The sequence below is a fragment of the Arachis hypogaea genome, chromosome 6 (assembly GCF_003086295.3).
Source record: "Arachis hypogaea cultivar Tifrunner chromosome 6, arahy.Tifrunner.gnm2.J5K5, whole genome shotgun sequence".
Classification (NCBI taxonomy): domain Eukaryota; kingdom Viridiplantae; phylum Streptophyta; class Magnoliopsida; order Fabales; family Fabaceae; genus Arachis; species Arachis hypogaea.
In genome coordinates this window covers 19,042,094-19,054,918 of record NC_092041.1, presented here as the reverse complement: position 1 = coordinate 19,054,918, position 12,825 = coordinate 19,042,094, and the positions used below count along the sequence as shown (strand labels likewise).

At 30.9% G+C, this 12,825-nt stretch overlaps 1 protein-coding gene across 3 annotated transcripts; it reads right to left on the bottom strand.

The window, feature by feature from the left end:
- Nucleotides 1–3,473: 3,473 nt before the first annotated feature.
- LOC112696367 (filament-like plant protein 4) lies at nucleotides 3,474–9,545 on the bottom strand. Of its 3 annotated transcripts, none has more exons than XM_025749100.3 (6): nucleotides 9,372–9,545; nucleotides 7,959–8,090; nucleotides 7,485–7,704; nucleotides 4,933–7,363; nucleotides 4,683–4,725; nucleotides 3,474–4,337 (listed from the first exon to the last, which is right to left on the bottom strand). In XM_025749100.3, the coding sequence occupies exons 2-6, from the start codon at nucleotides 8,061–8,063 to the stop codon at nucleotides 3,900–3,902; spliced, it is 3,237 nt and encodes a 1,078-aa protein (XP_025604885.1). In that variant the 5' UTR covers nucleotides 8,064–8,090; nucleotides 9,372–9,545; the 3' UTR covers nucleotides 3,474–3,899. The 3 variants fall into 3 exon arrangements, with proteins under 3 accessions (XP_025604885.1, XP_025604886.1, XP_025604887.1); XM_025749101.3 differs by having other exon boundaries at nucleotides 8,231–9,446; XM_025749102.3 differs by lacking the exon at nucleotides 9,372–9,545 and adding an exon at nucleotides 8,336–8,454.
- Nucleotides 9,546–12,825: the final 3,280 nt, after the last annotated feature.

The following is a 12,825-nucleotide window of genomic DNA, read 5'->3' as shown; positions in this document are numbered from 1 at the left end:
TAAAAAACTTTTAAATTTATTCGAAAAAGAAAAGAAGGTATTTTTTTATATTGCAATATTTTCTGTATAGATTTAGAAATTAAAGAGACTATTTTTTGTCTCTTTCTGTCTTGTAAAATTTTCTATATATAATCGAATATTGTGCCTCATTTTAAACTATAATTCAACATAAAAATTATCTATTTTATTTTTTAGTTTTAGATCTAACATTTTTTTCCATTTATAATTGTTGTTAGGATATTTCCTTAAATGAAAGCCTTTATTTTTTCTAGATATATGTATAAAAGGAGTACGTGAATGTGTTGATATAACAAAACAAAAATGACTTACCTCATCTTGTTGCTTTAAAAAAAATTACGTTTTTAAAATATAATGCACATTATTAAAATAATCTCATTACACATACTAAGTAAATATTAGTATTTTTAACAATCAATATATATTTTTTATTTTATTAATTAAAAATAATTTAAATATATAATTAATTAATAATAATTATATTTTTATATAAGTGTCAGAAATATTTGATGTACGAATATTGTTATTCTTATTCAATTAAAATTATTACATCTATGCAAAGTAATAACCTCTCACTGCCTTATTGCAACTTGCAAGTAGTATTTCATGGATTTTTTTTTTCTTTGTTCCATTTTCACACATATAATTCTTATCAAGATCTTCATATATACTAAACATATAAATATATAGCACGTCTCTTAGCAATAATATGTGTAACTGTGTAATATATTGTCCTTAATGAATACAAGGTGGCGATTACTTTGCTGTTTGTAGCCTCCAAAGGGTGACTTTGTGAGGTGATTGCCAAAACTTGTATTTAAATTTAATATCAAAAATAAATTGAAACGAGTTATTTGTTTTTTTTTTTTAAATAATTTCAAATACCATATAACTCGGATAGAATTGAATTTGAATTTGATGGAGTGATCATATACGCAATGATTCCTATCAATTATTAAGCAATATTGTTGATCAAGGGTATGACTTTAGATTCAAGTTGTTGGTTTTATTATTTGACTAAATTTGTAGGCTTAATAGTTTTTCATTATTTATAACGAGTATAATCTGTATTTGCTATAATTCTAAATAAACTTTTAAAAAAATAAAGTTGCATGATTATCACTTTTGGCTTTTTGATAAATATCAAAGTAATCTAATAATTAAGTGTTCAAATCTTTTATTTGAATTTAATTAATTAAGGGGATATATATTGTTGGTTTTAATTAGCTTTAATTTGATGTTGTTCTGAAAAAACTTAAATAGAATTAAGATTACATGTTTACTATCAACCAGATAACTTTTAGTGTAATAGCCAAGTAGCTTCAACTATTGGTAATAGTAGAATTGTAAATTAAACATCTATCTATAATTTTACATAATTACTTGATATATTTATATAAACATCAATGACACTCTTCACTCCCTATCTTAGAATATATAATATTATATACTACATAAAAATATACTTCATTATATATGATCATTCTAATACATTGAATCAGCTAAACCAATGACTAAGATGGCCTAATCAAAATTAATTAAAGGTTAATCCTAGGAAATCTATATAATGACAAACAATATCATGAAATTAAATAGCATTCTTTTTAATTTATTTATTTTTATTGTGTACCTTAGAGACATGATTTTCAGGGTTTGTGTTAGATGTTTCCCCAACCCATTCCCATTCAAGAGTAAGACAACCCACAAGAAAAGTAAAATAAAAACTATGTAGGAATGCACTTTTCCTTGTCTTTGTCTTCTCTTAAGAAAATTTAATAGTTTAATTTAGCTTGACACAAATAACAAAAATTAATTAATTGAATATTGAAAAATAAAACATAGGCTGACAAGTGTTAGGGGCCACTCTCACCCTGGTTGACATATGTAGAGGCAACCTCACATGCATGAACAATACATCATAACTACTTTAATAACATCATTCTATTATATTTCTTGATTAGATTAACTAAATAAATAATGATTAACTTATAGGTTCTTCTTCTTTCTCCTTTAAATTGTTGTGGTTTGTGTTAGACTAATTCTCTAATTTAGTGTCCTTGTCTTTCACAAGTTTTAATTAAAAGATCATATAGCATGATGCCAAGTACTCTATTGCTTTTATTTACTGTATATAGTGCTTTTAGCTTTAACAAATAGTACACGTGTCAAGAATATATAATCTCTTTCTCACAAATTTAACTATTTGATTTAAAAATATTATGTATATAGTAAAAATTAACTATATTTATGTATAAATATATATAATTTAATTTATTTTTTTATTTAATATATAATCTATACTATTGGCTAATTTTGGCATAAGAACTAAAAAGCATATATAACCCCACTTCACATTATGATGAAATTTAGCATTATTTATATAAAATTTAATTTCAAGCAACAAATATTGGACTCCAGATCACTTTGTCAAGGTGATCATTGGAAATCGTTGAACTAATTTTTAGGTTGATTTAGTCTCACTAAATTTAAATGCGGTATTGAATTAAGTTTTGTGTTTATTAGTTGTATTATAGGTAATATTGTGAAATTCAGACCCCACTAGTTTTTATTTATATATACAACTATACTCTTTTACTATTTTTTTAACAGTGATTATGAAACTGAAAGAAGAAACCTATTTAACTATTTAAAATATTTCATAAAAAAGGTTAAATCTAGTTAATAAAAATATTATCCAATTTCAAAGACCACACATATAAGTGATTCCATTAGAACATAGCATCAAATCAGGTTGCTACAATGTCACACTATGCTTATACAAATTATTGTGCTTTATTAATTGCTCCAGTCTTTATCAAGATGTCTAATGATGATTTAGATTTCTTTAGAATTTGGCCTTTCATTTTTTAATGAAAATAAAATAATATTCCTTACCAAGTATGTGTTTATTTTTTTTAATCTATAATCTCGTTTTAAGAAAAAGATTTAATTCGAAATGAGTTTAATTTTGATATAGTAAAAATATAAAACATTTTATATATTTGTCCTATTATATCCGTTATTTTAGATGATCCTTCAGGTGATCACCAACAAAAAGTTATTTTTACTGATGCATGATTGAATGTACGATATTTCATACTGTTACCAAATATATCTTAAAAGTTAAGCAATGTTACAAAAAATGCATGCTTGATTTTTCTTCAACAGGAATGCTGCAACCGATCACTACCTTTTGTATTGTAATTGCTATGCATATGTACAAGTCTTCTTGATACTGCTAACTGATAATGATTGTGATATTAAATGTGAAAAAATGCTAGGGGATTAAACAATATGGAGAAATAAAGAGATACAAGTTTAGAGCATTATTCTCAAACAAATAGTATAGTGGTTGTCTTATGAGTTGGAGTTTAGGCTATAAATCTTAGAACAAGTGTTTTATAACACTAATGTGACTAAAGCTTTCCATGGGAATAAAATGACTCATTTATCACTTAAAAAGAATTAAGGTATGCATAAATCTGTGAAATATTCAACATATTAAACATCATATCCTGTAATATTCAGAGACTATGTCAATGTTTTGCTAATTCAATTACATAACAGAAAAAAAAAAAAAAAAAAAAAAGGGGGAAATGAACAATGAAAAGAAGAAAAACATATGGTTACCATGTACAACACCACCATTACATACAAGAATCACCCTCACATTCATGACCATCCTCCTCCTCCTCCTCCTCCTCCTTCTTTGTAACTACACAAATCACCAAAAAGACTGCTAAATCATGAAGGAGCAATGCCACACCATGTTTTCCTTCATATATTCTCCCTCGGTCCATCGTTAACCGTCGCTGACGGTTATTAGGGACGGAGATAGTATATGATGAAACATCACAAGTACTGCAGAATCTTCAAGAGCCTCAATGACCATTTTTTCCTTTTGATGAGAAGAATCTACTAAAACCCCTTGCATGTTTCTCTGGTGTAGTAGTTGAGGAGGCTGAAGAAGAAGATGCTGATTTTGTAGGCCTGTGGTTTGATTGCATAGATTGGAAGTTTGACTCATTATCTGAGGGGCTATATAAAGTATTGGTGTAATGCAAAGGGGACTCAGCACCTTGTCTTTGCACAAAACCAGAATTAGCAGTGTCCATTTCAGAATGATCTTGAAGATTTGGGCTATGAGGAGCATGACCATTATGCTCTGTGTAGCCTTCAACCTTTTGACTTCTCTCATTGTATGGAGACACCATTGGTGGCTCCATTTGAGGGTGCAAAGACTTCAATTGTTTGCCAAGAAGAAATATGGTTTCTTGACACTCAGCTAGCTTTTCAGCAGCAGCAGCCAACTCTCTCTCCTGGGATAACACAGAATTCAATTGAAGATCAACATATTGAAAGGAAACCGGATTTCAGTTAACTGTGTTGAAGATTACCCTTCTATTAACGAGTGATTTTGTCAATAAAACAGATTAGGTTAATTTGAAGGAGAAGCTAACATGTCTTTTTTGCACTATTTGACAACATCAAAGTGTCAAATTACACATTTTGAAAGTTTCAGGCGTATAGGCGCATGAAACAAAAGTTTCTAACTTCTTTGATTAATACTAAAAGTTTCCCAAATTTATGCATTTTTCATAGAATAGGCAAGAAGATGCTAAATAAAGCATGGAAACTTCTTTTGATTGGAATTATAGCCATACCTGCTTGTTCTTAAGTTCATTATCAGCGGCTGCGCTTTCACTCCTAACAAAGAGAGTAACACAGGAATTAGAAATTAGAAACAACTTGAGAGATTCAATGACAACGAATTCTTGAAAAATATGTGTAGTAATTTAGTGTTGCCAAGCAAAACAATACACCATGTTACTTAGACCAGCTTAAACACTAATGCAATAAGCAGGATATGCACATGTTCATGATATACTATATGAAAAGGGATGAGTGTCTAACCTTTGTAATTGCTCCTCTAGCTCCTTGGACTTGGCCAAAGCTGCTTCATGACCCTTCTTTTCCTCTCTCAGTTCATTTTCCAGAGTTTCCATCTTTGCACGCAGATGATTTAGTTCGGTTTCAAATTCCTGGGCGCGTGCTTCAAGTGACCTGTAAGACTCTGCCATACATTTCAGTTGTGTCTCCGCCAAGCTGTTTGATCTTTGAGCAGAAGTCAGTTGTGACTTAACTTCAGCTAGAAGTTGCTCTGTCTCTTGCAATTGAGATTTTGTGGTTTCAAGACTTTCAACACATTTTGACAGATCTGCTACAACCTTCTCTTTCTCGGACTTCAGTTCTTCAAATTCCTCAATCGTGATCTTTTGTGCTGCAACATTCGATTCATAACCTGAAATCGGATTTCCGTCATCAGGGACCTCAGGATCAGAACAGGGATTAAGAATATCGGAATGACCATTCTGATATCTCTCTCCTTTCGAATCATTCTGAACTAACTTATTTTCCGGCAAAGCAATCTTATCTATACAATCAGGACTGTTAGTTTCAGCTTCTGTACCCTTGTAACCAAGGATATTGATTCTGAATTCACTTGCTTTAGCTAAAACATAAGACAGATCAAGAACAAACTGTGGCAAGGTTGCTTTATTGCTTGTAACTTTATTAAAGGTGGCGGAGAACTCCTCCAGCTTTCTGCTTATTCCATCTTCATCGGAAGATATCTCATGAACCGTCGTAGCTTCTCTGCCTAGAAGCAAGACAAAATCATGAATCTGAGAGAAGGCAGCCTCTAAATCTGAGCTTATCTGCTCATACTCTGTAGGTTGCTCAGACGAAATGAGTTCTTTTTGGGTACTTGAGCCAGCATCTTCATGATTATGCTGCTTCTCACATGGAGTCTCAGAAGGCTTAACATCCTCAGAGATAACAGCTTCAGGGTCCCGGACTGACGTGTTGGGTGCAACTTCAAGAACACGTTTAACTTCTTCCAGGATCTTCGCTATATCAGCATCATTTGATATGGACTCAAAAATAGATAATATTTTTGATTGGACCTCTGCGAACAACAAACCATCAACATTAGACTTTGGATCAGGTTCTGGCAACACTGCATCAGAAGATACTTCATTTGGTGATGGAGTTGAGCCACTCTTATTTTCCGAGGTATCATCTTTACCGGTACTGACTTCTGACACATCATTAGTCATAACTTCGGTCGTCTTATCAATTGAAGGAACTGAAACTGTGGCATCTACGTTAGAGTCATTTGATAACCGAGCCAGCTTCTCCACCTCCAAAAAGTCATCCATTAGCTCCAATTTCTTACAGGCTTCAGATTTGCTAAACTCATCAGTGCTCTTCTCTTTTGGGAATTGGGATAGCTCGGATATTACCGCTGTAGACCAAGATTCAGCACAACTTGCAGCATCATCGATTCCATCTTCAGACATGGAGATCAAACTCGGTGCATAGCTTGCATTGTGCCCGTAAATGTTTTCAGGGGTTATATGGACGGTAGATTTTGGAGATCCTTTTTGTTGATTACTTTGCGCTTCCAATAATTGAAGTTTGCTTAGTGTTTTAGCACACATACTCCTTGAGGCCTGCAATTCACTGTTACGTTTTGCCAAAGCTTCTTTGAGCATCTTTGTCTCTTCTTCCATCGTCAATAAGCGCTCTGTAAGGAATTCGTTATCCTTCTGGAATTTCTGTACATTCTCAAGGGAGAATTCGGGCACAGGAGGCATGTGAAGACTAGCAGGTTTGACGGGAGACTTCCTTAATCGACTTTCTCCATAATCTCTACCAAGATTCTCAACCTCTAGTTTCATTTGTGCAAGAGCAGCTGGTCCAGGTAACTTCTTCCGCACAAGACCACGTAGTCTTTGGCATTCTGCCTCCAATTTAGTAATTTTCTTAACACCCTCCAGGTGCTGCTTATTAGCAACTTCTGCTGATCTCATACTCATGTTCTTTTCTTCATTGCGAATCTCGAGCTCTTTGGAAATGACATGGATTTCATACTTAAGACAACTGATTTCTCTTTCGCATGATTCTATGTTGCCCTTAAGATGCTCAATTTCAGCCTCAGCATTAGCTTTTTCTTCGCTCAATTGGATTATCATGTTAGAACGCTCCTGCAGGGTTCTTGACAAAGCCGCATTTTCAGCAGCGGACCTCAGGAGCTCTTGTTCAAAGCTGGCTATCTTTGCCTCAAGCTCACCCTTAATCTTGTCAAGTTGCTTGGTTTTTGTGAGAGCGACTTCCTGTATTTTCTGTTCATGTTCTTCCTTCAGGTTTCTTATCTGCCGCATGCACTCCTTAAGAGCACCATCCAATTGTGATGCATGGTCCTCAGCAGTGAGTTTTGAGAGAGTGACGGTTTCCAGATGGTTCTTCAATGCCAAAGCTTCGGCTTCAGCCTTTTCCCAGCCTGCAAAAATTCAATATGGCTTCAATTGCAAGATCCAAAAACTACTTCATATTATGGCATACTTTTTTGAGTTTATCATTATTCTATGTAATAGAATCATCAAAGGCTCGAAGCCGTATACCTGAAACAGCTTCTTCGGCTACTTTAGCATGCTGTTTTACCAAGCTCTCCTTGGTATTTATCTCCGAGTTCGCCGCCGACAGCTTTTCATTCAAGTCTTTGATCTCATCCTCCAATGTCTGAATTTTTTCTTCACATGTCTTCACTTGATCTTCTAAACCAGTCAGATGCGTGTACGACTCTACGGAGATTTGGACATAGTTTGGCTTCTTGTAGCTCTCCTATTAGCACAAGCGAAGGCAACAAAACCAAATGAATGACTTTAATGGCCACAAAAACCAATTTATCAAAGTAAAGGTCCTAGAGAAACACATACGGGATGCTAAGGGATAGAGAAAAATTACAATGATATGAATGAATGCTGAGAATCCAATTACCAAAAACTAAGCAGCCAAATCAACTAAACTCAAAAAAATTCCTCAAGGACAAAATAAACATTCCATTTTTCTGAAGTGCCAATGAATATTATATATACCTGATTAGCCTCAGATGATGCACTAGCAGAATCCAATGCTGCTGCTGCTTTCTCAAGCACAGCCTTGTCAGATGATTTCTTCTTCCATGGCCACCGCCGGTCCATTGAAAACTACAGACACCCTTTTAGAAACTGAAACACAAAATTCAATTAGAATCAAAATGAGGCCATTCTGTTTTCACCTTCACTGCATTACACTACCAAATTCAAATAAAACATGCTATTCACACAAAATTCATCAGTTAGAACAAAAAACAAAGCCATCTTTTTACCTTCACCACATTTCACTGCCAATTTCTCATTAAAAGATACTAATCACACAAACAACAACAACAAAACCAACAACCCCACCATTTGACAAAATGGTAATCACTCACTCTCACAAAGAACATCCAGGTTCCGTTTTCCAACACACAAGTATACAGTGAAATTGTTTTGCACAGTGTTGGATAGTGTCGGTAGTGAAGGCTCACACATACACACACACACACGAAATTGATTAGGGAAAAAAGTGTCAACATAGCACATCAAAATGAAGCCTTTTCTTTTTTTTTTTTTTTAAAATGGGCCCCTGATTGACACAATTTTACTATTTTTGAGAAGATTTGGCATTTCAGAAAAACAGTAAATAGTAAGAAACATAAGCCAAACAACAATTTAAGTAGAGTATCTATCAAACCACGATCTCCAAGATCTAACCGCTGCAACTTCCTCCATTGATAAAAATTTCATAACATCATCAATAGAAGAATTGAATTAATAGAAAAAAATAATTATTTATTTATTTACATATCACAAGTGATTGGTTGCAATGGAAGTGGACTGTTATTCAGCTTAACTTTACCAATTTAAGAAAGAGTTTAATTTTAATTAATCTTACTGTGAGAGCAATGTTGAATTAAAATAATTAATGAAAGTAATGATTTTGCTTCTGTAGTGGCTCAAATTAGATCGAAATTAATATAATTGAAGGAAAAAATTGTCCCTTTTGTTTTTTCAAAAAAGTTGGAGGCTGCATGGAACAAATCCGAGGAAGTTTGCTGGGGAAGTGAATGGTGGTGAAATTGAACAAAATACGATGTCGTTTTGAGTAATTAAGCATAAAAAAAGCAACATTGGAAGCACTGGTTGAACACGGAGTCACCGACACAGAGAAATTAAGTTAGAAACCAAAAAAATGACGGTGAATGGAAACGAATAAGTTAGGGAAGTGGGAACAGAAATGAACACCACAAAAAGTGAGTGACTTTGCAAATGAAACGAAATAAATTAGAAAACTTGAATGAATAATCAGTTAATAAGGGAGAAAAAACTGAAGTGGAGTGAGAGTTAAGAAGAGCATTAATGGAAGAAGAAGAAGAAGAAGAAGAAGAAGAAGAAGAAGGGTGTTGGAGTGAGAATGCAGGTAATTACCAGAGGAGAATGGAGGTGGTTATGTTGTGAAACAGAGAAGAGTGACAATGGGGTTTGTTATTGCTGTTATTGTAGAGAGAGAGACAAAGAGAGAAGGAAGAAGAAGAAGAAGGAGAGAGAGAGAGAGGTGGGTAGGCTAAGATATTGGGAATTAGGTGGCCATCTTAGAAAGCTAAAATGGCCTTTTAACCCAAACACCATATCATAATTTTTTTTTGGTACTACATTACCAACTGTAAAAGATTTTTCTTTGTAGAATCTTTGTTTTTTTATTATTTTGTCAATACCAGATTACTTGAGTAGTTTCATACTTGAAAATAAAAAATATAGAAATGAAGATAATATTTTAGTTAAATATTGATATACACGCATCTTGTGTTGACTCTTCACCTGCAAAATCCAACCATATATAATTATATCAAATAATTTTATTTTCAACAAAAATATCAATATTTTTTTCATATAAAAAAAAGCTCCAAATATGTTCTAAATTTTTTAGAGAATCCTATCCAAAAATCAAATAGTATATAAATAGTATAGTGTAAAATATTATGAAGTTTGTACTCTAATTCTCTAAGATGACTAATGAAACTCACTACACACTCATTTTATTGATATTTTTTACAAACTTTTATGCAAAGTATGTCGAAGACATAAAAATTGTGCTGTAATCACATGTTAGTAGAATTGTTTGATTTTCTAATAATATTTTCTGAAAGACATATATTAATTGATATAGTAACATAAAAAAAAAAGATATTGTGGATTGAGAAATGGTGGGCAAAGAAAGAAAGAAAGAAAGGAAGCTTGAGTTAGAAGGAGGGCATATCGCGTTTTAGTGAGCTGTATCCGATAATGGAGAAGCAAAGAATAAAAGCCATTATTTTAGTCACTCTTTGCTTTAATTTACTTTACACCAATCATAACAACATAAATTATTATTCATTATATATAATGGTTTCTTTATCTTATAATATAATATAATGGGAAGATTAACCTATGTAAAGTCCTAATTCAGTTAACAATATTATTGATTTTAATATATAATAATGTGTGTGCATGAGAAATGAGATATTAATTAAGGTGATTGTTACCTTATTTTATAAAATTAGAGAATATCAATAACTTTTTATAGTGTTTGTGGTTAAAAATATATATTATATGTCTTATTAATTAAAATTATTTATAATTTAAGAATAAATTTTAACTGTTATTGAGTAAATTAAAAATATGATATTTGTTATAAATAATACAAATTGATTAATTAATTAGGAGGGAGCAGTGACTAGTGTATACAGCTAAATAGAATTTGGTATATTGCTCAAATGAGTTGGCTGCTTCCTAAAGTGCATTACTACTGTTACCACTTAATTGATATGACATCAACGTCATAATAATATTACCCTTTTTAATATCTTTCACCCTCCTTTTTGACTTTTTCTTTGTTAAAAATATTATGCAAATTTTAGATAATTTTTGCCAATTTCAATTAAGTTTCATTATTTGTTATATATATATATATATATATATTTTATTTAAATGAACAAGCTAATAAGTTTCAAAATAATTAGACAATTAGACTAATAATTTAATTTCACAGGTTGTTAATGAGATTCAAGAATATACGACAAATGTGATTACTATTCCTATCTTATTGATCATCCATTGGTTTGTTTGCAAAGTAATTATGATATATAGTTGAAAAGTGAGGAAATTGTTTTGTTAGAAAAGGTGCCTAAATTAATCACATATATAGTGCGATTTAGTTAGAAAATGAGTTCCAACTTCCATGTAAAACAGTGTAACACTTATTGACAATATCTTGTAATTAAAGTTAAGTTTATGCACAAAGAATTTAATTAATCTTGCAGTCAAGTACAATTACCAAAATACCTAGTAGTACACATAATAAATATGAAACACATCAATTAAAAAAAATATTTATTACTCTCATAAATGATTTGACCATGTCACCTACCATACTAGTACTAAGTAAATGATCAGTGCATTATTGTTACTTATTCAACTCTTTCATTCAAAATAACTTTTTATTTTTACTGAAAATATTTATTGTATATTGTGATGAAATACAATTAGGGTCACTACGCTTCACTACTAGCTTAGCATCTGTTTTAATTGTAAAATATATATATGCTTATTAGTTTAAAATTTTGTATTAATAATAATAATAATCTTATTTTGTACCTTTAAAGCACATGCTAGCTAACTTTATTAGTAATAATTGGAAAACCCTAAATATATATGTATATATGTGTAGTATTAAATCCCTCGTGCTATCCATGTGGGCTTGCATTTTTTCCACTCATTACAACTAGTTTGTATTATTTTGAAAGAAATGTTTTATTTTCACAATTTAAATTAATAATTATGTATAATATTATGCTATTAAAATTACTTATTTTAAAATTTAAAATAGTATATAAATAATTATATATGTTACAAATTCATTACACAACTCATTGTATAACTTCATGTATGATTTTATAATAGTGTGAGAATGCCAAAGTCTTCGGTCAAATGTCCGATATTCGTACTCAATTATTGTAGACTAAAATTAGCTCTAGAAATTAATTACTAAAGTATAATATATATTAAAATATAAAATATATAATTATTAATGAACTAACTGAGTCCATCTTATTAGTAATTATAATAAATTGACCTTAATCTTATGATAACGTATATAAGAACAACTGGGTCACAAGTACAAAGTTCAATTAAGCTTCCAGCTATTTTAATTAACTTGGTGTTAGGTAGTATGAACCGATATAATTAATGAATAATGTTATATATACAAAAGTTTTATCTTTGTATCTTTCCTCCGTCCAATTTTTTCTACCCTTTTCCTTGTCTATGTTGTAATATTGAAAATGAGATTATACCAAAATATACAACTTTTTTGATCCACTGAAATAATGTTGTAACGGTTTTATGTGTGACAACAAATTTACAAATATTTGCGGCATTTCAAAATAAATAACTTAATAATCCGTTGTCCAATATATATGATTACAAATATAATTTTCCTTTATTGAACTATAGTCTTGTATTATTCATATAGTCTAGCCAAAACCAAATAATTAGAAAGATTTTGTACCATATTTTTTATTTAAAAAAAACAATGTTAAGATTTCAAAATATTGTAATATGAATTTAATTTTAATATACTAATAATGTAAAAAAAAAAACTTACAATTATGTCATCAAATTTATGTATTTGGATTAAGACACATAAATCTAATTCGCTCCAATTTATACAAGAATATTAATAGGTGTATCATGCACAAATTTATTTTTAGTTGATGTTAAAATTATTTTTATTTAAATGAATCAGAATACCGATCACTCTTTAAATATTTTGGTCATAGATGCTATAATAACCTTTTTAGAATGACACATCACAAGATCCAATTTGCTAATTTTAAAGAAAAAA